The sequence below is a fragment of the Monodelphis domestica genome, chromosome 1, assembly GCF_027887165.1.
Source record: "Monodelphis domestica isolate mMonDom1 chromosome 1, mMonDom1.pri, whole genome shotgun sequence".
NCBI classification, from domain to species: Eukaryota; Metazoa; Chordata; class Mammalia; order Didelphimorphia; family Didelphidae; genus Monodelphis; species Monodelphis domestica.
In genome coordinates, this window is record NC_077227.1 from 581,954,529 (window position 1) to 581,980,283 (window position 25,755).

Here is a 25,755-nt window from a genome sequence, read left to right on the forward strand (position 1 = left end):
CAGCCAATCAGAGCGCGCAAGATGTGGTTATTAGCCCACAGCTTCTTGGGAGATGTAGTCCGACGAGATTTCTAGCACTATCCCCTATGAGAGATGTTCTAGGCCCAAAGCATTGTGGGAAATGCAGTCCGCAGGATGCATCTCTAAAGGGTTCGTGAAATCTCTTCGAGCACCTGGGAGCTCTGCGGGGGAGGCTATTAACACGTGCTTTCAAAAGCAGGAAATTGAAGTGGGGAGAAGCGATTTCTTCTACCAAGGACCCACACTGGAGTAGGAGAGATAACCTGCACCAGCGTCTGCTGTCCTGCGGATTCCCGCTCAGATCTCAATCCCTTGGGAGTCAAGCCAGGATTGTTCTGGCCTGGAGACGCGCGAGTCCCGCCGCGGGTGCGGAGTCCTCGTCGGGGTCAGCTTCAGGCTGGCAGCCCCGTCCCTGCCCGCAGGATCCTCACGGGCAGAGCTATATTTCCAGAGGCGAGGCGCTGGGGTCTTTGGTCCCACCTGGTCCCTAGACAGTTAGGGCATCTAGGGGCTTGTCATGGGGGGGCGGGAAGTGGGGGGTCCGAGGACTACAAGTCCCGAGGGGCTGCCGAGCCACGGCGGCGGAAGGGGCGGTCTGGGGGCGGAACGGGGCGTGGGCGCGAAGCGGGGCCCGCTGCACCCGGGGGCAGCGGCTGCAGCAAGGCGGAGACCATGTCTGCGGGCGGGAGTTGCGGCCAGACGCCGAGCCGGGCCATCCCGGCTACCCGTCGAGTGGTGCTCAGCGACGGCGTGCAGCTGCCGCCTGGGGATTACAGCACCACTCCTGGAGGCACGCTCTTCAGCACTACCCCCGGAGGTATCTTGGGGAGTGCCTGGGGGGCTGGGGGATCGCGGAGTGCGGACGCTTGGACGAGGCAAAAGGAGGGGCGGGGTACGTGCTAGGAAGGGCACTCGTCCGAGGAGAGCTGAAGCATGCTAGGACTCTGGGGAGTGGGGAGACTCGACAGACCAAAGAAAGGGACCAGCAGGCGCCCAGACTGACTGCACGTGCAGATCCCCGAATCCTCGAAGAGCCAGCTGGAACGAGCGCGCGTTAGGGGGGACTTGGGGGAAGGGAGTAGTGCCAGGTGCGTGCCGCGAAGCCTTTGCCTGTGGTTTACAAACAAATCCCTCCTCCACCGCCGTCACCACTCCCCAGACCCCGACGGACAGTAGAGACAAAGAACTCTTCCCCTAACTCGAATCCTAGCGCCATTCTCTCCCCTCACTGGGCATTGCCATGCTGGTGGACCGTGCCATTAAGTGTGATCCAGGCACCTTGCCCACTGGCCCTCTGTATGGACATCCCGAGGGAAACTAGAGGCTAGAGCCGAGGACTCGGTGTACTAATATTTCTTCCTTCTTTCACCATTGCCGCCATACGGCAGTCCTCTCCCCAGGGATTTTAGGGGGTGGGTGAAAGGTGCCCCTGTTTTCCTGTTCCCTCTATGTGGGAGGGGCTGCACATGCCGTTGCTTAATAGGGCACAGCAGGCCGACTCCCGAGGTGGTATTTGGTATTTATCCAGCACCCTCCATGTGGCCAAGTCAGGTTTTAAAAACAAACAAGTTCCCCAAGAAGGGGACTGAAGAAAGAGGAAGGTCTGGGGAAGTAGCCAAAGGGGAACTGGGTGCTCGCGTTTGTTTGACTTGTCAGTAAAAAGCCTGAGTGGCCCAGAAGGAAGTTGAGCTTGGCACATGGTAGGGAAGGAGGGGTCGGGGCCAGCTCAGGCTTCTGGTACACAGCATTCCCATGAAGCCTCAGAGAGTCCTGCCTGGAAGAGCTGATGAAACCTGCCTACGGGTTTGCATGATGAAACTTCTTCCCGTGGCTCACCACTTCCTTTCCACTCCCTTCCAACCGTCTTTCCCCCATCTCTTTTTGCCCCTTGCCCTACTTTCCACCTTTCCACCTCTCCTTTCTTTCCAATTAATGGGGTGGGGGGGGCAGCGGCAGCAGGAACTAGAATCCCAGGCCCCCCCCCCCTTAAAGGTGGCACTAAAGGGCTTGATTCCGAAGACCTGTCTGGAATAGAGGAAACTAGGACTGAGATGGGGCAGGGAGGGGGGAGGGGCTTGTGAAGGCAGGGGTATTATCTGCTGCTCTGACCTTCTGGGGCCACATGTTTATTTTCTCAGGCAGAAACTCTCAGCCTTCCCAGAAGCATTTAGCCCAAGTTAAGGCACCCAGGTGGTCAGATCCACCACTTGAAATCCTAAAATATTAGAACAGGGGAGAAATCTTAGAGATGATCTAGTCCAGCCTCCTTATTTTTACGAGTGAAAGAACTGAGGACTGGATGGTTAAGAGGAGTTACTAGGGTGCAGTATGGATAGAGTGCCATATATATTGCCTTTTAGCACTTAGAAAGCACTTCTCTTACTACCTTGTTATAAGGGAGGTAGGCTGTTCTTCCCATTTTACAGATGAGAAATCTGAGAAGCAAAGACTTGGGCTTTATGGCCCTTTAGGACAATTACATCTGGGAAATGAAGTGAAAGCGACCCCCAGGGTCACCCAGCTAGACCCAAAGCCACGCCTTCCATTCCAAGCTCAACTGTGAAGACAACCTAGAAAAGGCCCCTCTTCCTTAAGGGGGTTTTGGGAAAGCTGTTACTTTTGCCTCATATTTGGATAACTGGTCTTTACCCTCCTCTTGGAAGAACTTTTGTTATCAGTTCTCTTTTGCTTCCTCATTTGTGAAGTGAGGGTGTGGGAAGAAGTGTTGTTTCCAGTTTTTTCCATCTTCCTGTTAGCATCTAAGCACCACCAGGGATTGTCTGCTGTGTTTGTATCCCCAGTTTAGCTCTGTGCCTGGCGCTCAGTAACCCCCACTTCCAGGACCATCCCTGAGACTTCTGGATTTAGCTCATGGCCGCTTTGGGAACACTCCCAAGGTAACCAGCCTCCAGGTGGGACTCCTGCGTCCTTTGTTCACCTGGATGAACCCAGCTGCCCTGGGACCTCATGGGAAACAGCTTGGTATTGGGGCTCTCTGCTGGACAACCATGCACCCGTCTATAATCCCTGCTCTTCCTGGATTGCTCCAGGATAGGAGTTCTGAGCCAGAGTATGCCAAGCACTGATTTGGGGGGCCCTCAGGAGTGATAGGGCTGAAAGGCTCCCTACCCTAAGCTTCATGAGGAAGGGCAAAGCAGCCCAAAAGGGGAAATGAAGCAGGGTTGAAGCCTCTAAACTGAGGACTAACTCACTTCTAGTCAAAGAGAGACTGGGAGATCCAGCCTCTTCCCCATCCCCCCCCAAAACAGGGTCCCTTCTTCCCATGGTCCTTTGGTCAATGAAGAAGTTCATTCGGGGGAACCCAAGTTAAATTCTTCCTTCCTTAAGTAGACAGACATTTATTGCCAGGCCCAGGGGAGGAGAAAGGCAGAAACTGCCCCTGCCCTCAAGGATCCCAGATTCAGGTAGATGTGCTCCATCTGGGGGATAGGAGCAATGTGTCCAGTACCTCTCAGGGGAAGGGGCCGATGCTGGGGAGGAGGGGGTGACTCCCAGGAAGCCAGGGAAGCAGAGGGAGAGCACAATGGACAGAGGGGACAGTAGGAGACAGGAGTAGTGAATCTGATGGACAATGTTGAATCATAGAATTCTTGGGAAAGAATGAAGCCTGAAAAGGTGGGAAGGGTTATAAAGAGCTTTAAATGCCAAGGCCAGAAACCCTTCAGTTCATAGCTTGCCTTGGTCCTTACTTGACCCAGGGCCTGTCACTGAAACTCCCTCAGCCTCAGAGTGCTCATTTGTAAAATGGGTAGAGCACCTGCGTGGCACCGTGGAGGGAGATCATAGATCCATAAGCTGGAAAGGACTAGATCCGTGAGCTCTCCAGGGAATATCGGGAAATGAAGCAAGGGAAAATGGTTCTTGGGGGCATTGCTAAAAGCCAGGGGCTCCCCCCAGTCAGATATTTTGAAAGAGAACGACTTCTGCTTTTTCAGTTTCCAGTGGTTTGGGAAGCCATCGAGCTCCCCCAATCATTAGGACTTCGTGGAAATTCAGAGACATTTTATCTCTGGTGAGAAAAGAGGCAGCTGTTAGGAGCTGTCCCTGTGGAGGCCACCCTGGGCTCCCTGAGCAGCCTGAGGCACCTGATCCTTCAGTGCTGCTCCGAGGGAAGGCGAGAGGCTTAGCTGTGGGGGGGAGTATATTCAGACTTGGTTCTACTTTATTTTTAAAGCCTTGGCTCTCTGATAAACAGAGGGGCACCCAAGTGGCACTTTGGATAGGTTCCGAGACCTAGAGACAGGAAGATTTGTTCACATCTGACCCTGGGCAAGTCATTTACTTAATGGCTCAAAGACATTGTCTTTGGCCTATGCCCAGAGCTCAACACAGTTCCTACGCATAGTAGGTGCTTAATAGATGGCGTTTTTTGTTTTGTTTTTAATTTAAATAGAGCATTTATTAAACATGGCTTCTGGAGGCACATCTCTGGGTCAGTATAAATTCACCCAAATCCCAGACATCTGCTGCAGTCTGGGACAGTTCTTCACCCCAGCTCAACTCATGTTCATTGATGTCTAGAAAGATGACTCTGAGGTACCTCAGTTAATAAAGTAATATGTTATATGATAATATAATGATGAATAAATGTTTAACAGTCACACAGGTAAAACAGGAGTGATGACAATTGTGTCATCTGGCCAGGTAGCTGGAGAGCCGATGTTGGAGTCAGGAAGGCCAGGGTTTGAGGCTCCCCACTCTGACCTCCGTTTGGCTCAGTAACCCACTGAGTCACATTCTCCTTTGTAGAACAGCCATTTGTCTGTGGTGGCGTAAGAGGGTTTTGGCAGGTGAGATCAGGGCCAGGTGTCACACACGCTTGTCCCCTGGAAGTCCATAGTGTGGGGTTTAGGGGGGATCATGGCTGATAATCACCCCATGGTTACTGATTCACTGGTGTCCCTGGGGCCCCTCATCTCCGTGTAAGACACTGGGGTCTAGAAGACCAGGCTGGGGCACAGAAGCTCCAGTGGATCACACTGGACAAGAAAGATTTGGAGCACAAGCCTGGAGGCTGAGGGGGCTCAAGGTGGGGAATTTGGGGCCACAAAAAGGCCACAAACCATGCACGGAGGCATAGAGGGATAAGCATTTCCATTAGTGTCTCAGTTCAAACCCAGGGAAGATCGTAGCAGTTTGGGGCTGCAAGGGGAGCTGACTAATGCTGGCAGCATCTCCTAAGTCTGTGTCCAGGAGGCTTGCCCTGGAAAGGTCTCTGAAAAAGAGGCTGTGGAACAAGAGGATGCTCTGAAGACAATTGGGGGATTGTCACCACCCGGCACCCAGAGCAGCTATGCTGCGCAGGATAGAGACAAGTTAGGAAGGAAAGTTCTTATATAGTATTCCTTTAATAAACCAGGGCAAAGGAAACAAAGGGCTTCTCTTACCCACTTTCCCCCAGGGTGGACATCTGCCTCCCCTGGAATAAGAACAATAGACATTTCCGTAGATATCAAGAGGGTCTACAACTAGAAGGGACTTCAGAGGCTATTCAGCCCAATCCCTTCATTTTTTTCCAGATGAGGAAACTTTGGAAATTGACTTATCCAAGGTTACATGGGTGGTAAGGAGGCAGGATTTGAACCCAAATCACCATGCAAGTATCCAGCAGAGACTCCTAAAGGGTGAGTGACTCACCCAGGGTTACAGCTGGTGCCTGTCAGAAGTAGACATCCAAGGCTTTCTCCAAGGCAGGGGTTCTTTACCTAAGTTCAATGTACTTTTCAAATATTTTATTTTAATTATTTAATTAAAATTAATTTAATTTGTTTAATAAAATTAAATATTTACTTTTAAAAACTTTTCATATTTGATTATTACTATAAATAAAAACCAAATCATTGGTTTCCTTTATAATTTTGTTCTGAGAAGGGATCTATAAGCTTCACTGGACGTCCAGAGAGGGCTCCATGACCCCCCAAAACTCTTAGTATTTATGCTTTGAAGGCATTTTATAATACAAGTTTATTTAGAAGGTCTGCTTAATTCACTGGGGTCCCTGTGAGCCATTTAAAGTGCTGATAGTATTTATTGAGAACTCCCCATGTGCTGTAGAGAGAAACTTTTTAGCTAGAAAATTACTTCCCACAGGGACAAGCTAGATGGCTCAGTGATAGAGAGCCTGGAGATGAGAAGTCTTGGGTTCAAATTTGGCCCTAGACACTGTGTGACCCTGGGCACATCTTTAAAAGTACATAATTATAGGCAACTAGGTGATACAGTGGATAGAGCACCTGCTCTGGAGTTAGAAAAACCTAAGTTCAAGTCCAGCTTCAGACACCTCAGTTTCCTCATTTGCAAAATGAGCTAGAAAAGAAAATAGCAAATTGCTATAGGATCTTTGCCAAGAAAACACCAAATGAGGTCACAGAGTAGGACATGACTGAACATCTAAAATAATAGCTGGCATTTATATGGCACTTTAAGATCTTTAGAGCATTAAGAAATATGTTTTTCCTCACATCCATGAGAAGTAGGTGGTGTTATCCCCAATTCACAGATGATGAAAATATGTACAGTGCATAGTATTTTTAAGTTATTCAAATTGCACCAATACTTTTGGGATGCCCTATCATCAGCTTAATAGTTCTGGAAGGTAGATACTACAGATGGGCTTAAGTGACTTTTGGGAGTCAGGCTACTAAGTTTGTAAAGCAGAATTCAAACTTGCATCTTCCTGACCCCAAGAGCCACCCTGTAGAATGTGCCCCCTTGCTTCCATCATAGCTGAAGTTTTTAAAGCACCATGCCAGACGTTGTTCTGAATGAGATTTAGAGTTAAAAGGAGCCTTAGACAACATCTGATCAAGAGGACATCCTGCTTGTGTCATTGGTTACCTGAATGACCCCGAGTGTCAGTTTCTTCATCAGTCTAGGGCAGTGATGGTGAACCTTTTAGAAATGGAAAAGAGCCCCAGTCAGGAGAGGGAGGAAGTGCTCCCATTGGCTCCTGGGCAGTGGGGAGAGAGGAATGTCCTCAGGAGCATGGAGAGGGATAGAGGAATAGCTTTACCCTGATCCCTCTGGCTTTCTAGTCATGAACTCTGGCAGGCATACTGTTTTTGGCAGGCATGCCAAAGGTTTGCCATCCTGGGACTAGTTGATTTCCAGGACCCTTCCAACTCTCAGTCTCCAGTTTATTTTTCAGATGAGGAAATTGAGGCTCGTGTAAAAATTCAGTGATTTGCTCGGAATTCACACATTTAGGGAGTAGCCAGGCCCAGGGTCTTAAGCCCAGGTTCTGGGATTCCAAACCAGAGTTTGTTCTGCTTCAGCCTGGATGTTCAGACTGATGTGTTCCTTCCTCTTTGATGCTTAGGAACTCTTCTTGTGCAACCTCTCTTTTAGAAGCTGGAATGGTCGCCAATCTTTGTCCTTTAGAAGTGGAATTTAATTTTCAAAAAACAGTCCAAACTCTATCCAGTGAATAAATGAGGTCACCGAGAGGTGGCCTAGCAACAGCACTTGGAGTCCAGAAGACGCAGGTTCTGAGATGCAGAACCTGTGGAGGTCTAGCCATAATCATCATATGTTTCCTCTGCCAAGGTTCAAATGAGATCGTGTACGAGAAGGACTTTTATCCATGTTGGTTGTTATTTTCATCCTTGAACTGGGTCAAGATAGATTTATTTTTTGTTTATGGTGTGGTTTTTATTCCATTTGGCCAGTATTTCTTAATCCTGAACTCTTTGAAAGTTAATTCCCAAAGAAGAGTTCCAAGAACATTTTGAACAAGAGTGGTTTCTGGCAACCTCAGGAAGCCACAATTATTAAGCTGCTGCTCTGTGCCCGGGCCTTGTGCTAGGGACAGAGGCAGAGCAGCCCCTGCCCGAAGGGAAGACCAGCTCTCTAGTTGTAGGGGCTCTTCCCTCCCAGGTTACTGACTGAAGAATGCTTATTTCCACGTGGGAGTTCTGGGGCTTTTGTCGGAGGAGAGGGTGAGGGAAGGCAGTGTGGCATCTCAGGACCTGGATGGAACATCTAACTCAGCCCCTTTCTACCTGTGCGACCTCCAGGAGGAGACTGCTTCAGTTCTCTGGCCTCGGTTTCCCTAGCCTCTAAAACGAAGGGTGAGACCGCTAGAGAGGACCCCCGAGCTCCTAAAGTCTAGAGCCATGGTGCCGTGATTTGATATAGTCATACCTGTACAAACAAATGGGAATGGATGCAATAATGAGAGATTAGAGGGTAAAGAAGGGAACTGGGAACCAGGGTGTATGTGGATGGAAGGAGCAGCTGCATAGCACAGGGGCCAGAGCACCAGTCCTGAAGACCTGGCCTCAGACGAGTCCTAGCTGTGTGACCCTGAGCGCTTACTGCTGTTCTGTCTTAGAATAAGGACGGTTGGACCGAGGATGGTTGGAGTATTGAACAAGCACTGACGGGGAGGTGGGGGGGGGGGGGGGCAGCCCTGTCGTCATTCCCTGGGGATATAAAAATGAGAAAATAAGGCCCTCCCCTCCCCGCTCTCAAAGAGCTCCCCTTCACGAGAGGGCTCCTATGCCAAGACCGGTGATAACCCAGGCCACATTGCTTACCCCTATCAGTTCAGAAAACGTATGTTGAAAATTAGGATGATGTGATTGGGGAAATAAAATATCTTTGAATTTTAAAAAGAGAGAGAGAGCTTATTTACATTCGAATTGTGGGAAATATCCAAAAGAGGGAGTCAGGGAGGGCAAGAGGGCTGGTAGGGGTATGGGCCAGAGAGGAAAGCCTCCATTAGGAAGGAAGGAGTGTGGCCAGTGTCCATTTTCCCTGGAGGGACGCCCCAGGAAGGGAGCAGGGCATGAGTCAGGTCAATAGAAAAGAGCCCAATCCAGGGGATTTTTAAAAATTTATTCCTTGTTCTTTTGAATGAATAAAGGAGAGAAAGTATTAATCTGTGCTTCCTGTGTGCCCAGCACTGTGCTAAGTGCTGGGGAGGAGAATATAAAAGTCCCGCCCTCTGGGAGCTCCCCTCTGAGCCCAAGAGAAAAGCACACAGTGAAAAGCACAGAAGATGTGGCCTCACTTCTCTTTGCCCCTAAAAATGCTTTTCTAGCTGTTATCAGGAGGGTTGTGAAATGGCATTGAAGGAGAGAATGCCCTCTCTGGGAGCTGCCAGGGTGGTGAGGGAGAGGAGGCTTCCAGGAAGAAAGGCAGAGTCCATGGATTTGATTATCAGCTGCCCGGACAGCTGAGGGGGTGGGGGTGGAGGAGGGTTTATCACAGAACTTGTGGGCCTAAGGACATCATTTTTTATCTCAAGTGCCTTGATTAGCAAAAAAAGGAACAGAATTTTCTTTGTCCCAGCTTCTCTTCCTACCACATTTTTACAGAGAAAGGACATTGAGTCAGAGAAATGAAAAAAAAATTATTTACCATTATATTTAATTTTCAGTATTCATTTTCCAGAATGATAAGATCCAAATCATCTCTCTCTTGCTGTCCCCCCCCCCCCCATGGAGACAGTAAATACTTAAAAATTTTTTTTTTAAATCAAAATTATTAAAAATTATTAAAATAAATTTTTTTTAAAATTTTTTAAAATTAGTAACTCAGCGGGGTCAGTGGTGATGCCCAGGTCAGCCCTTGGTCTTCTTCGTGTCCAATGACTGAGGATGAAACATGACTGACTTAGAGGGCAGAGATCAGTGACACCCCGGATATTCCCACAGCTGAAGCAAGCTGGGTACATAGTTCTTTTTGTCAGAGCCTTGACCTGTGCCGTGAATGCCAATAATAGTAAAAAAAAAAATTAACTGGCATTAATATATCCCCTGGAGGTTTTCACAGCACTTTCTGTAGCACATCATATTTTAAATAATTCACACTGCACTAATACTTTGGGGACTCTCAAATCTCTTGAGCTTCTTAACAGCTCCATGAAGCAGATGCCGTAGATCTTTTCTCCGTTTTTGCCCATGCTCTGAGAGGAGACTTGCCTGTGGGCACATAGGTCATTTATTGTGAGGAACAGGATTTGAATCTCAGCCTGCCAGTTCCAGGTCCAGCACTCTCATCCACTGCTTGTCTGGGGACAAAAGGCCCTTTCTACTCCAGATAAAGCTGTCCATTGAAAGCCCAAGTAGCCCATTGATCAGTCTGAAGGACTCTGGCCTGGGGGATCCAAGATGGCCACCAGTCTTTCGATGTTTATCCAATTCCTAATTCAGTCCTTCAATCTATTCTCTTGGTCAAGATTTTTAACCTTTTTTTGTGTTACAGACCTCTTCTCAGAATTTTTAAAAATTAATAATGAGAGGAAATGCCAAATTTCAGTGGAAAATAATCTTTTCCCATCCAAATTCATGGAGCTCTTAAAAACTAAGCATTCTGTATAGCTCTGGGGTAAATAATTCCTCAATTGGTTGAAGAGAAGAACCTCATTTGGGGACAATAAACTGTTAACTGCATTCCATTCTGATGGCCTCACAACGTGGCTTAATAATCACTAACATTTATAAAGGGCTTTTTTAAAATTTATTTTTTTATTTTATTTTATTATTATTTTATTTATTTTTATTTATCTTCAGGCACTATGCTAAGTGCTTTAGAGTTATTATCTTACTTAATCTTCACAACAACCCTGGTCCTGTTTATTAGCTCCATTTCACAGTTTGAGGAAACTGAGGCAAACAGGTCAAATGACTTGCCCACGGTCACATAGTTAGGAAGTATCCCCCATTTGAACCCATGATCTCCCATCTTCCAGCTCAAGGCCTTATATCAATCCACTGAACCACCTAGGTGGCTCTTAAGTCACATTTGAACTCGGGTCTTCCTGACCCCACGCCCAGGTCTTAATCCACTAAGCCACCCTGTTCCCTTAGTGCCAGATAAGAGATATTGAATAGTGAATCTCAATCTCATGTCTTTTTTTCTTTCTGTCTGCCAGGCTAGTCAATAAAAGTAAGAGTCTCCTAGGCTAGTTATTGCTGTTTGCATTCTTCCCACTCACTACTCCCACCACCCACCCCCACAAAAAAAGGACAAGTTATATATAGCTGATATTTACATGGCACTTACTAAGTACTCTGCATTTTACAACTATATCCCATTTGATCATCCCAACAGCCCTGGGAAGTAGGTGTTATTATTATCCCTATTTTAATTGAAAAAACTGAGGCAAACAGATTAACTGGCTTGCCTGGGTTCATACAGCTAATATTTAAACTCAGCTCTTCCCAACTCCAGACCTAGCACTCTATCCCCTGTGATACCTAGCTGCCTGGAGATCACTCTTTTTCTTTTTTGGCCAGTATTTTATTTTTTCCTAATTACATGACAAAAATAAATTCGTTTTCTAAAAAAATAATGTTTTGAGTTCCCTTCCTCCCCCCCTTCCTGAGATGGTAAACAATTTGATCTAGATTTTACCTGTGCAGTCATACAAAATATTTCCACACTGGTGTGTTGTAGAAGACTCATTTTTTAAAAAATTAAAGTAAAAAATAGTGTGTACTTCAATCTTCATTCAGACGCCAGTTCTTTCTCTAGAGATGGGTAGCATTTTTTGTCATGAATCCTTGGAATTGTCTTGGATCCTTTTTTTGCTGAGAATAGCTAAATCATTCAGATTTCAACATCATACAGTACTGCATACAGTGTTCTCCCAGTTCTGCTAACTTCACTTTGCACCATCTTGCTCATCATTTCTTTTCTTTCTTTTTTAATTTTTAATTTTTTATTCCAGATGTTTACAAATCTAAACAAGCATTTGCATATGTAAAGAAAAAGAATATATTACACAAATGAAATCACAGATCTCCTATATGTTTAACTTACCTTTGTTCATACCTACATAATAAATCCCAGCCACTAGTGTCCCAATCCCTCCCCGGCTCCCCAAGTCACATAGAATATCATCATGAAGCGTGACACGTTCATAATTGTCTTTCCTGATTTGTCTTCCTGTTCACTTTCTGGAGGTCACATTCCCAGTTTATTCTTCTAGTATTAGTTCTGTGGCTGTGTATGATGTTCTCCTGATTCTACCCATTTCACAGTTCATTGTCTCATCTAGTTCTTTCCAAGTTTTTAAAAATCGGTTTATTGTTTCTTATGGCCCAGTTGTATTTCACTGCCGTCAGATGCCACAACTTGTTCAGTCATCCTCCACAGTTTCCAATTTTTTTGCCACCACAAAGAACATTTTGAAGTCCTGTATGCCCACATCAGTCTCTTTAGATGATGGTTGCCCCTATTCCACGTAGAGAAGTTATTTCTATTCATGTCGTTAGGATTTCATGCTTGACTTTCCCATTCCTCTCGTACCGACAACCCTGGGATTTTAGTCCATGGGAAACAAACTGTCCTTTCTCTGAACCCTTTGAAACGTAGACTCCCAAAACCTATGGTATGGATTATACTCTGCTTGGCTTTTCTTTCCTCTACCACAAATTCTAACCAATAACTTGGAGAATGAGAAGTTTTCTCTGAGGGCCTTTTGTTTCTGCATCATACTTATTTCCAGATCTGTCCCTTTCTCCATCCCTGCCAGCATGCCGTGATGTAACAAAGATTTTTGGGTTTGGGTTGGGGGGGGGGTTAAGGAAAAAGTTCCAACCAATGCATCAATTGCATAGTACATTTCGGGTGTTTAAGTTTTTAGAAAAGAAGCTACATTTGTGCGAGTGAGGGAGACTTCTCTTTTTATCAGACTTCTGAGTCCTTGTAGGCACCTTGTCAGGAGTAACTTTGTGACTGCCAGGGTGACTGGGGCACTGTCCCTCTGCATCCAGGGCAGGGTGTGGCTCACAGCCCCGGCCCTCAAAGAGCCTGTAGTCTGTCTTGGGAGGGAGTTTGGCCTCTGGTGAGAGGAGGCAGGTTTGGAAGGAACCAGAAGCACCAAAGATGCACCGGGTGGGCTGGGCTTGGAGGTAGGTGGCCTGTGAAAAGACTTCCATGGTCCAGACGTTGCTAATGGTGCTTTCTGAGGCCTGATGAAGGCCTTAGAGAGGAGGAATGGGTGCAGAGTGTTGCAAGTAGAGAATTGATGGCCCTTACCTTTAGCTGAGTTTTACAAAGCAGGAAAGCTTTTGCCAAAGTTTTGAAATATAATTAGCAGAGTGCCTGGCACATAATAGACAATAAATAGGTTGTGTTTTTAACCTTTACCTTCTGTCTTGGAATCCATATAGTTTTAGTTCTACAGTAGAAGAGCAGTAAGGGCCAGGCAATGGGGATTAAGTGACTTGCCCAGGATCACACAGCTAAGGTGTATCTGTGGTCAAATTTGAACCCAGAACCTCCTATCTCCAGGCCTGGCTCTCAAACACCTGAGCTACCTGGCTGTCCTTTAATAAATGTTTATTGACTGATGGGCATAGGTGATAGGCACATGATAATGCCATACTGACAAATGCTGGAGTAGGAGGAAAAGCAGGTTTGGTGAAAGAGAGCTAGACTGGTTTTTAAGGGGACGAGTTGGAGGTGCCCTGTGGACGCTGGCTGTGGGGCTGCAGCTCTGAAGAGAGGAGATGGGGGTGAAGGATAGAGATACAGGAGCCAGTTGAGTGGCAGTGGTTGGTGATAAAAACAATAGTAAATGTGATTTGCCAAAGCAAAGAGGAGAGAGTGGGAGGGAAAGTTCCGGACCAGAACCTTTTCTACAGTATTGTCAAGGGGGCAGCTGAGTTACTCAGTGTATTGAGAGCTAGACCTAGAGATGGAAGGTCCTGGGTTCACATCAGACCTCAGACACTTCCAAGCTGTGTGACCCTGGGCAAGTCACTGAACCCCCATTGCCTAGCCCTTACTGCTCTTCTGCCATGGAGCCAATACACAGTATTGACACCAAGATGAAAGGTTATAGTATTGTCAAGGTTTGTAAAACAATGGATCCAACCCAACCGAGTATATATTCATTTGATCTTTATACCAGCCTGTGAAGGAAATGTTCTCTCCACTTAGCAGATGATGAAACTGAGGCATAGAGGCTGGATGGATGTCTGGTCCTAGGCAGCTCTGGCATTCCCCACTCAGGGATTGACTCCAAGGCCAGGCTGTATTTGTTGTTTTTCTTCCTACTGCACCAGAATAGCCACTTGTCATTTGGAACCTCTAGATTTGGATCATTCCCCAAAGGGAGAGAAGACCCTCAATCCAGAGCTGTGGGCAGAGCCACCCTAGGCTGTGCCCTCCCCTGGGAAGTTCTGTGCCAAATGGCCTGCTCTCCCCTAGATTCCCATCCCAACTTTCCCACCTTTTAAAATACATCTTTCCTTGAAAGCTAGAAAAGTAGGGCTGCCTCCTAGCTCCCTCCTCCAGCACAGGAAATGGGGCTGTTCTTATCCACAGACCTCTCCCTTGTGGCTGGATGTGCCTGAGCTGCAGGGAAGGACAGACAGCCTCACCCCTTATTTTGCTGGCCCCACCCACATGTGTGCCTGGTTCCAGGGAGCCCACAGAGGTGACCCTCCCCTGACCTCGTTCTGAAATGTTCTCATTCTCCCTGGAATGGGAGCCCCAGTTCTAGGAATTCTGCCCGTGTACTCCTTCCAAGGCTTCCCTTGGCCTTGCTCCAAGGGAATGGTATTTTGAGAGGGGAGCCCTAGGGAAGCCGGGAAATTCTGCCCTTATGGAGGCTGGCCTTCTGCAGCTCTATTGATACTCCTGTCCCCTGGAGACAGAGCACGGGAGTAAACCCTGGGGACCCAGGCCAAGTTGGGTGAAAGAAAAGACTCGCTTCCCTCATGGGGTCTAGAGCCTGGGGCTGAAGGGGAGAAGATGGGAGTGTACTTAGCCCCACTGGGAAGAAGCTTAGTGGAGGAACAGAGCTGTAGGTTGTGCCTAGTCGGAAGCTGTAGAAGCCAACCATTTTTTCCTCAGAGCTGGTGCTCTTCTATTTTTACCAGCCACTAGGAAATTCTACCCCAAAACTAACGGCAGAAGCAGAGGCTGAGATTGTAACAAAAGATTTTCTTGGCTCCCTTATGTCCAGGAAGGAGTCTATCCCAGCTTAGGTGCAGCTTCCCTGAGACTCCTTATGTCTTAGTCCAAGGCAGCGTGACTTGTGTACCAGAAGTACAGGGAAAAGGCAGGCCAAGCCAAGGGCAGCATCAAGAAAGGCTTCCTGGAGTACAGTACACCATACTGGCCTTTAAAGGGTGGACAGAAATTTCAGGAATAGAGAAGGGGAGAGAAGACAGTCAGGGGAAACCACAGGAGCTAAGGCGGGAGCATCCCAGCCATCAGGGAGGGGGCCAAGCCTGGACTAAAGTTAGGGAGTATTCAACAAAATAAAATACAAGACAGTATAGATCATGTTAGCTTCTGGTTTTAAGTCAGAATGTGCCAGCCACAGGAAACCTTTCTTTTTTGAGTTTTACACAGTTGCCCTGTGGGACCTAACAAATACTCTGAGATAGAATCATCTCTCTTTTTGGAAACTTCCAGTAAAGGCATTCAGGACCCTTATTGACCCCTTCTTTCCTTAATCTGAAATTGGAAAGGAAAAAAAAAAGGTCATAACATCTGAGAATTGGATAAATATTGGCAGGCACCTACTAGTCCAGTTTGGCATGAAAGGGAGCGATAAGCACCTTGAAGGCCAGGATTATTTAGGTTTTGTACTAGTGCCTGGAATTATGGGAGATTCTTGATAAATATTAGTTGAATCAAATTTAAAAATAGATTGGACCCAGATTGTGGAGGGGGTTATGTTAGCAACTTAAGGATTTTGTCATATTTTATCCATATTTTAGACAGTAGAGAATGTGCACAGGGAGGTCATGGTAGAACCTGTGCCCTAGAAAGAGTCTTTTAGCAGCTCAGTGGAGGATGGATTAAAGACATCTAATAGGGAGACCCATTAAGAGCACAGTCTCAGGGGCAGCTAGATGCACCATGGAGATCCAGGCCTAGGAGACAGGAGGTCCTGGGTTCAAATGTGGCCTCATACTTCCTAGCTGGGTGACCCTACGCAAGTCACTTAACCTCCATTGCCTAACCCTTACCACTCTTCTGCTTTGGAACAGATACCTGGTTTTGCTTTTAAGATAGGAGATAAGGATTTTAAATCAGACCTTAATGATTCATATTATTTAGGTCATTTCCTTGTTTGATCTCCTCTGGATTATCATCTCCAGTAATTAATGTCCATGTCAAGTCAATAAGCAATTATTAAGCACTTATTCTCTGCCAGTACTGTGCTAAACATTGGGGATACAAAGAAAACCAAAATGTCCTTCCTAAAATGTGGTGACAGTTCTTATTTTTAAGTTTGTTCTAATAAGAGATACACATACACAAAAACCAAATGTAGAAACAAGATTCTAAGACAAACGGTAAACATTTAAGAAAAAAAAAGGCAGTCTCCACAGAAAACATACTTTTGTATTGTAAAATTATTATTGGCCCTTCCAGCCTGTTAGAATTCTTGAGTCAGGAAGACTATTGGGTCTCCCCATTCAAAACTGAGCCCAAGCCAGGAAAGTTCTAAACCAAAGAAGATTTTCATTTCAATAAATCTATTAAAAACCTGTGTTAAAAGCACTGCTAAAACCAGGAATTCTAAAGCTTCCCCCCAGCTTCATCTCATCATACCTACATCTGTCACTTTTTTGGTGTGTTTTACATATACACTGACAAGTTTGTCAGGCTTTGACTTAAAAAGCATTTAGTTTAATTCATTTTTTTAATATGTGAGGAAAATGGTTTAGAAGGAAACCTCTAAAAAATGCCTTGTTCTTTCAAAAGACTTAGAAAATTCTGCTGTAGATCACAAAGTTTATAAAAAAGTTTCTCAGATAGACAAAAAATTAGAAACTGATCATCAAGAACAAGTGGGTCAAAGAACAAATCATAGAAGCAATCAGTAACTTCACTAAGGAGAATGGCAACAATGAGACAACATATAAAAATTTGTGGGATGGAGCCAAAGCAGTACTTACAGGAAAATTTTTATTTCTAAGCATTTACATAAAATTGAGAAAGAACAGATTGGGCATGGAATTAAAATTTTAAAAGAGGTTTTAATTCACCAATTAAATTCCAAATTGGAAATCCTGAAAATCATAGGGGAGATTAATAAAATTAAAAGAAAGCCATTGAACTTTCATTTGTTTCATATGTTCATTCTCAACATACATGTTTCCATAGAACCTAACAACAGACACGAAGCCTAAGGAGACAGTCAACAAAACATTGTTGCTAAGTGCAGGGTCAGAGGGTAGAATCAACATGACCCAGATATAGGTTGGGAAATTCAGAGCACAGATTTACCAGAAGTTTTTATGCCTAGAAAAGAGGGTCCTATCTAAGTGGGTATATAAGAATCCTTAGGTTTAATTTTGTAAGTGGGATCTCCTGGTAATATTCTGGGGGGACAGAGTAGGACATCTGTATTAACCCTGCAAGCACGTTGTTCTCATCTATTTTTCCTGGGGCTAAGAATAATAATCATGGCAAATTCCAATAATAAGGGGATGTTAATAAGGAAAGTCACTTGGGGGGGTTTCACTGGATGTTTCCAACCTTCCTGGGGGCTGCTTTGCAGTCCTCGGTTTCCACATGTGACTGTGTCAAACAGCATGGTCTTCAATGGCTCCCGGCTTTGAACTAATAAATATTACTAGGAGCTGATTTTATTTGAAAAAACAACCACACTAAAACAGATATACCATTGGTTAATTTGATTTAAAAGAATAAAGTTTCTCAAACCCCTGTTCAGAAACCTTAAACAGCTTCCTATTACATTCTGCCTAGTCTTTGAGAGCCTCTACAATCTGGTATCATTTTTGCCTTTCCAGCATTATCACATATTATTCCCTACTGTTCCCTATGTAATAGACAATACCGCCCCCCCCCCCAAAAAAGAAAAAACTACCTCATTCCAGACTTTGCTATGCCCTTCCTGTGTCTAGAAGAGCTTCCCTTCCCTCTATTCTCTTATCGAATTTCCTACAAACTTCAAAACCCCAATCAAGTGCTACTTCCCCTATGAAGCCTTCTCCAGTATTTGGAGCCAATAATAGCCTTTCCCCCTTTTATCTCACTGTTATTGAGATCCCTAATGGCTTTCCTACTATGTATTCCTACTGTACTACCAGACTGTAAACTCAGGGAAGGCAGGAGAGCATACCTTATTCATAGGACTATAGGATTTAAAGTTTTGAGACACTTGTAGAGATCATATAATCTAGTCTAAAATTTAGATCTCAGAATTGTTGCTTAGCTCAAGGAGGGTGAAGGGAAGAGGGGAGGGAAATAACATGAATCATGGAACCATGGAAAAATACTTAAAAAAATAAAGTATATTACATATATAATTTACATCTCTAATAGCATGCACAGTAAGTGTTTAGCATTTATGAGTGAATCTACCCAGAATTATTCTCCTCTCTCCATATGGACATCAGTGCAAGGCACTGAAAAATAAACATGCCGAAGAGATCACAGTCATCTTCAAATTCAATCTCAGGTAATCAAAGTAATATATTTATCTTTTCTGATCACCCTGTCACCAGCAATTACAGGTAAAAGCAGATGGTTAAATTTTTGATGTGAGCACTTAGAAATCAGCAAATGCTCTAAATAAGGGCTTGATTTCATGCTTTGTTGATTATCTAGACTTAAGAAAGTGTTAATAAAGCACACTAAACTTTAAAATGTTACATTTTTTTTTAAAGAACTGGTTGTTAAGCACTTAACAGCACCCCCCCTGCCTCTACCCTAATTTGATTACAAATTCTCCCCCATCATAGCCCAGGTGTTCATTTTGCCACCGACATTCTGGTGGCAGAAAAATATAGAATCATCCTTTAGCAGGATGGAGCCAGGTGACCTTGGGCACATGTCCTTTATCACCTGGGTTCAGTTTCCTCATCAAAATGTGGTGCCTGGGTGGTCTCTAAAGCCCCTTGAAGCTCTGATAGTCTTTGTTCATAGATTTAGTGCTGGGAAGGACCCCAGATGACACCTAATCCAACCCCCAAAGCTCAGAAGTGAATTTTCTATTCCAGGTCTCAAATACAGGTCACCCAAGGGCTAGGGCTGGGATTTATACCCCCCAGCCTGACAGCAGTTTCTATACTCATTTTGCTACATCACATCTGTATATCCTGGGTTCCCCTTCTAGCTTCAGCATGCCCTGCTCTGAATCCCAGCTTGTGCCAGACAATAAACAAGCAACTCCTGTTTTTAAATGGCCCTGCCTCCCCTTTCACCCTCCCAACTCCTTCCCTCCTGCATCCTGCCTTCTCTTCCTCCTAGAACCCATAAAGGGAGTGCTTGCCTCAGAGGTAGCTTTGTGTCCTTCCCCTTGCATCCTCTGCCATGGGATGCCTAATAAATCTCCCCTCTCCCTTGCTGCTATATCCTGAAATTGGATTTCTCTGGCATAGCCTTTCCTAGCATTTCATGGTGTGGCTTTTGTCCTATCAAATGAAGTTCTCTCATTTTTAAAGTTTGGGCTTTGCTTTAGGGCAAAGGGGGAGAACCGGGGTTCCTCCACCTCTTGGTGCCTCCTTGACTTTGGGTCCAAATCATTCAGCCTCCAGGTTTTCATTTCTTCATCTATAAAGAGGATACTGAACTAGGCAGTGTAGACCTAGATCTTTCTAGTTTTACATTGATGCTCCTATGGAAAAAAAATGTTTTGTTGGGGTTTTTTTTTCACATCAGGTAAATAAAGATGCGTAAAGCCCAGGGCCTAGTTCTCACAGAGAGTAGCCAAACCTCCATTTTTCCATTTTTTCCCCAAAAAACATAGAATACAGGTTTTCTTGCTTTCTGTTGGAGGGCCAGGCAGAAGGACGGGTCCACAAAATGTGGACCTCTTCCTTAAAGGGTAACTGGCAGAGGCATGCACTCTGGCAAGTCTTGGAGAGGAGCACACGCGACTGTTTTCTGCAGTAAAGTCCATCTGGGAGAGAGTGTTGTAATGATCTGAGAGTAGCCCCCTGGAATGAAAGCATTTTAGATCAGAGTGAAGAGGTTCCTTGGGGAACTGAAGCCAGAATACAGAAGGTCACAGCTGGACTTTAGTTCATCTACTCCAACCTTGGGGCCAGTTGGTGGCCCAGGCCCAGTGGAGAGAGCACCAGGCCTGGGGTCAAGAAGAACCGAGTTCAAATCTGGCCTCAGACTTCCTTGCTATAAGACTCTAGGCCTGTGACTTAGTCTGTTTGCCTCAGTTTCCTCCAGAGAAGGAAATGGCAGGCTGCTCCAAGAAACCCCAAAAGGGGGGCACAAAAATGGTTCAGCCTTCCACCCCCGGGTGATAGAACTTTCCTAATGGTACACAGCTAGTTAGTGGCAGAGCCGAGGGGAGAACCCAGGTCTCTGAAATCGGGGCTTCCTGGCCTCTCCTGGGCCGCATTTTCTCAGCACACGACCCAAGAGGAGGAGCGGGACACACACAGACAGGTTTGTCTGGCTTCTGTTGCATGTGCTGCTGCAAAGGCCGTCCTCACCGCCTAAATACTCAAGGGCTACCCTGTGGCAGAGGCCTGACCCAGGTGAGGGATGGGGGGGTAAGGAATCCCAGAGTGCCTGTGCCGGGGTGTTGGGGATGTCACGGAAGGGACTCCTTCGGGCAGGAGGCAGACTGGGCGCCCTTCTGTGACCTCAGCGCCCTCCGGCCATTCGTGAATGGCACCGGTCCCCTGGTTCTTAGGGCCATCTTAGTAAGTCAGGGAGGCTCAAGAACAAATGATGGGGAAAGGCTGGATCAAACAGAGGCTGTGCCGCTGGGCACCACAGGGAAAGTCCTTGGCTTGGCCTCTGTTTCCGAAGACCCTTCCAACTCCAAATCGGCGCTCCTCCATTGTGTCTCACCAGCAAGACGTGAGCTCTTCGAGGTCCGGTTTTTAATCTTTGGGTCTCCGGGACCTAGCGTAGGGCCTTCTACCCAATAGGCACTTCACAACAGATGTTTATTGAATTAGATTTATTGAATTATTGAATCTTGCCTAATTCAATCCATTTACCAGTGAAAAAGGTAAGTCCCGGAGAGGTTCGTTGACCCAGTTTCAGAAAGCAGAGCCAGGATTTGAACCCAGACCCCTTTGGTTCTTTGCTCCGTCGCCACTGGAAATCATTTCAGCCCTGGGTTCTCCCTCCAGTCCCTGCTGTTCCACCTAAGCCTCAACAGAGCTCCCTGGTTGGAATCGTCGTGCAGACGTTTGACCTCACCGTGCTTTTGCTCTGACAGGTACCAGGATTATCTATGACCGGAAATTTTTGATGGAATGTCGTAACTCCCCTGTGGCCAAAACACCTCCCCGGGACCTGCCCGCCATTCCTGGGGTCACCAGCCCCGCCAGTGAGGAAGCCGCTCCTGAAATGAACCCGAACCACCTAGCCAACAGCCACGAGGACAAGCCAGGAAGCAGTAAGTAGAGAGCAAGGGGAAAGGCCGGCGCCTCCACGACCCAGCTTCAGAGCAGGAGCAGAGCGGCCCCTTCCCTGCGAGGAGTGTCTGGGCTCGGGGCTCCCCGAGAGAGGTTCCGCTTCTCCTCGCCTCTGTTTGTGGGGCGCATAAAGAGGAGACGCTCCGGGAGCCCAGGCTAGCCGTGCTGCCCCGCGTCCAGGCTGGCAGGATGTCAGCAGGGCGCCTTTTCAAACAGCAGCGGGGACCATGCTTGTCGGGGCTTGTGGCACCCCAAAGAAGAACATCTAAAAGATACCCCGCGCCTGCCTTTGAGGGGACCATGTGCCCTTAGGCTAAGGCTTGGTCAGGTAGAGGGAGGAAGGAAGCAAGCTCCCAGGTTGTGCCAGATGCTTTACAAATGTTATCCCGTTGGATCCGCAATCTTGGAAGATGGGTATTATCGTTGAGATAGCTGGGGAAGTGACTTGCCCAGGGTCATCTAGCTAGTAAGTGTCTGGGAATGGATTTGAACTCGGGTCTTCTTGCCTCCAGGCCCAGCGTACTTGTTATTCACTGTGTCCATCTGGGACCTTTTAGAGGAGATCCGTGCTTTAAGTGTTAGACCAGGGGCAGGTAGGTGGCTCAATGGGTAAGAGAGCCAAGCCCCTGCTTGCTAATCAGTTAGCCCCTGCTGCTTAGTCCTTACTCTTCTGCCTTGAAACAGATCCTTGGGATTGATTCCAAGACACAAGGTAAGGGGTTTTGGCTGGGGGTGGGGTAAGAGTTGGACTGGAGACAGCATGGGAGAGATTGCCTGACTTGGGATCAGAAAGAATTGGGTTCAGACCCGGGCTCGAACACCGCACACCACGTAGGCAGACAAATGCCCTCACCCCTGTGGGCCTCCGTTTCCTGTAGTATGAATGAGGTTGGACTCAGTAGCCCCACTCTGTGACCCTGAGAGCACATGACAGATGGAGATCGAGAGCTAGAAATAGGGGAGAGGCCATGCTGGGCCACCCAGCTGCCTGAATGCCCCCTGGGGGCCAGGGAGGGAGAGTCGGGACCTCTCTTTGTCCTCGTCCTTCCTGAAAGGCCTCGTCTCATGCTCAGCTTTTCTTTATTTTATAGATTTCATTTATGGTTAGACCACCTTCATTCCTGAATATATCCCTCTTCCTCCTCTCCATCCAGATTATCCTTTGTTTAAAAAAAAGTTTAAGTCCATTAGTTAGTAAACATTTATCAGGCACCTGCGGGGTCCTGGGCACTTTCTGAGTGCCAGGAACACAAATCAGGACAAGACAGGCCCACCTCTGCTCTCAAAGAGCCCCCAGTCCAAAGGGGAGACAATACCCAGTTATGTTCAAACAGGACATAGACCGAATAAATGGAAGGGATCCGCAGGGGGGAAGGCTTCTTGCAGAAGCTGAGATTGAGAGAAGCCAGGAGGGGAGAGGACAAGGGAGAACTTTCCAGGCATGGGCGCAGCCAGTGACCGTGCCAGGAGGCGGGATGTGGGGTCCTCGGGGCCAGGAGCAGCAAGGAGGCAGGCAGAGTAAGGGAGGGAGAGGTGGGCAGAGGGGCTGGCTTGTGAAAGATCAGAGATGCAGCCAGCAAAACCAGAAACAGTGGGGCCACCATCGCATCCCGAGAGACCCCTCGCTGCTGCAAAGATGTGAGCCAGGGCCATCTTTTCATCTCCTTTTAGAATGTCTTAGCGGAGGAAATTGTCCGTGACCTAGCGAAGAAGAGCCTGATGGGAGGGTAGAATTGCTGAACTAGAAGTCAAAAGACCTGAGTCTGAATCTTCTGAGCTTGGGCAAATGGCCTCATCTTAGCTTCTGTTCCTTTTTCTGAATGCCGGACTGGGTGATTTCTAATTAGTCTCTTATTTAGCTCAATCCTGAGACCCTTTCGTGAGCCAGTCGCCGCCAATGTGACTTGGAAGCCTAGACTCGATGAATTGGGGGGTGGATTAAAGGAAGGAGCCACAAGAGCTCTGCTGGCTCTGGACACTGCCTCCGGGCTTGACTTGAGGAAAGTTCTCCCTCCTCTCCCTGGCTTTGGGGATACCATCCTACATGAGGAGAGGGAAGGGATGTCGAGAGGAGCCCAACAGAAAAAGAAATGTGACCTCTACAGCGTCCCAAGCTCTACCCCCTGCCCTTTGGGTTCATCAGACTTTCTTCTCTCTCCCCAGATGAGGAATCACAGTTTGAGATGGACATTTAAAGGGCCGGCCGCCAGAATTGAGCAGTGGCCCCCAAGACTCACGGATCCCGTTCAGGGGAGGAGACCCACCAGCCAAGCCTTACAGGGTTGTTTTTCCAGAGCAGATGCCAGGGACGGGACTAGACGTCCCACTCCCTCATCACCCAGTGGAGCAGCTCCCCCTCCCCAGAGCCAACACCAGCAGATACTTCTAGTAACGCCAGGAGCTGCCCTCCCTGGGAGAATCGCTACAGAAATCAACCCCCCTGCTGCAGAGGGGCAAAACCAGGGGCAGGAGGAGCCCTTGTGAACTTCGTCTAGTTCTTCAGGTCTCGTCCTGAATGGATGTGTCCACCCCTCCAAGTCTGTGCCCTGGGACCCCCCACGAGGTCACAGGCACGAAATAAAAGCTGGTCGGCCGATTCTAGACCCGGGCCGAGAGCCGAGACCTGTGTGAGCATCCCTTCTTGAGTGCGAGCCCTCTGATGAGTCAGCCCCAGAGATAGTCCTCCCTTCCCCCCTCCCTCCCCAGGCCCGTGCTTCGATGTGGGAGGGCGTGGGGGGGTGCTCCTCCTCTTGAGAGAGATGGGCTTGGTTTAATCAAACCAGTGCAGTGTTTTACCAAATACCCACTAGGTGCCAGGCTTTGTGAGAAACAGGAGGTGCTGCTGGGAAGCAAGACAAGTGCACAACCACTTAGGATAAGAGATGACACGAGAGTATGAGGGCCGTGAAAGGGAAGGCTAGTATGTAGCAAATAGCAAGGAAGAGGGAGAGGCTAAATGTCGGTTCCAGAGGAGTAAAGATCCAGGATGTTTGAGGAACCGTGAAAAGACCACGAAACCTTCTACTCAGAGAGAATGACACGTACGTAAATAATCACTCTAGAGGGTAGAAGGTAACCGAGACAAAGGAGAGAGCCAGGGGAAAGTAAGGAAGCTCAGAGACTTCACTTTCAGGTGAAGGAGGAAAGGGGGAAATGAAAGCTAAGCTGAGCTGCTCCTTGAAAAGAACAGTTGTTTTCCAGAAAAATCTAAGAATAGCAGTTTGTGATCATAGCAATGATCGAAGCACAGCTAGGGATAAAATGTCCTTAAGGAGCTGACGCTCCAAGAGAGATGTGACGCAGGAATAAACTGTGATATTTGATCAAAGAGCCCAACGTGTTTGAAGAGGGAGATTATTCATGTGGATGGGGCAGAAAGATGACAGAAAGCTATGTGTGAGCTGGGCCTTGAAAGGAGAGCGATGCTGAGGCTTGTAGACAAGTAGGAAAAGGACAGCCCAGCATACTTGGGGTCAGGAAGCCCTGGACTGCCTCATACCTCTGACACCAACTAGGTGACCATGTCGGGGGACTCTCTATGGACTAAGCTCTGTAGAGACAGAGGCCGTGTCTTAATTTTTGCTTTCAACAGGAATTGGACAATAATGGGCAGTTGAGGAGTTCTAGACCAGTGATGTCAAATGAAATGGGAGCTACCAATCTGTATACAAGGATCCTTGTAGGTTGTATATTGATCTAGAAAACCACAAATTAACATTTTATTTTATGCATATTTCTGATTGGGGGAGAGGGTGGCAGTTAAGTCTTTGACACATGAAATCAATCACTTATAAAGACTGGACACTGCAATAGTGAAATTCTCCCATTCCCGAGGAACCCTTATTAGGAAGCCAGGCCTACCCAAGTCCACTTATAAATGAGAGCTGGGCAAGTCATCTTTTCTGGATTTAAGGTAGCTTTGCCACTTCACTTACATCCAAGTATTGATCTTTCCCATACTGAGGTTTCCCACACCAGCAATTGTTTAATTCCTGGGGTTCTATGAAAGGATAAAGGGGAAACTGGCAGCCAGAGATAAAGGGTACCTTAAATTGTCATCCACTGCAGGACAGTGGGAGAATGGTTCTCTGACCCTTTCCTGAGCACCTTTTTAACTCTACTAAAGTCCAAGGAACCCACAACAAATAAAACTTAAGTCTATTAATTTTCATATAATGAGCTCTAGCAAAGAAATATGATTTATAAAGGGGAGGGTTGGGAAAGAAGGAAAAAAAACTGCCCAGTAGAGTCAAATCTCTTCACAAGTAACCAGAGCTACCAGAGGACAAAGTTAATCACCTTTAAGTGAGGCCCATGGAAGCAGACAACCTTATGGTTCTTTCTCTACCCTTCCAAGTTCTAAAGAAGAATGAAA

The 25,755-nt window shown here is 46.8% G+C and overlaps 1 protein-coding gene across 1 annotated transcript; it reads left to right on the forward strand.

The window, feature by feature from the left end:
* Nucleotides 1-587: 587 nt before the first annotated feature.
* On the forward strand, nt 588-24,000 carry EIF4EBP1 (eukaryotic translation initiation factor 4E binding protein 1). Its single transcript, XM_007476346.3, has 3 exons — nt 588-838; nt 21,182-21,361; nt 23,544-24,000. The coding sequence occupies exons 1-3, from the start codon at nt 694-696 to the stop codon at nt 23,573-23,575; spliced, it is 357 nt and encodes a 118-aa protein (XP_007476408.1). The 5' UTR covers nt 588-693; the 3' UTR covers nt 23,576-24,000.
* The last annotated feature ends 1,755 nt before the right edge of the window (nt 24,001-25,755 follow it).

Coding starts and splice junctions, on each gene's coding strand:
- EIF4EBP1 (XM_007476346.3), top strand. CDS start 694: ATGTCTGCGGGCGGGAGTTGCGGCCAGACGCCGAGCCGGGCCATCCCG. Junction 839..21,181: donor CTTCAGCACTACCCCCGGAG/GTATCTTGGGGA, acceptor TTGCTCTGACAG/GTACCAGGATTATCTATGAC. Junction 21,362..23,543: donor CGAGGACAAGCCAGGAAGCA/GTAAGTAGAGAG, acceptor CTCTCTCCCCAG/ATGAGGAATCACAGTTTGAG.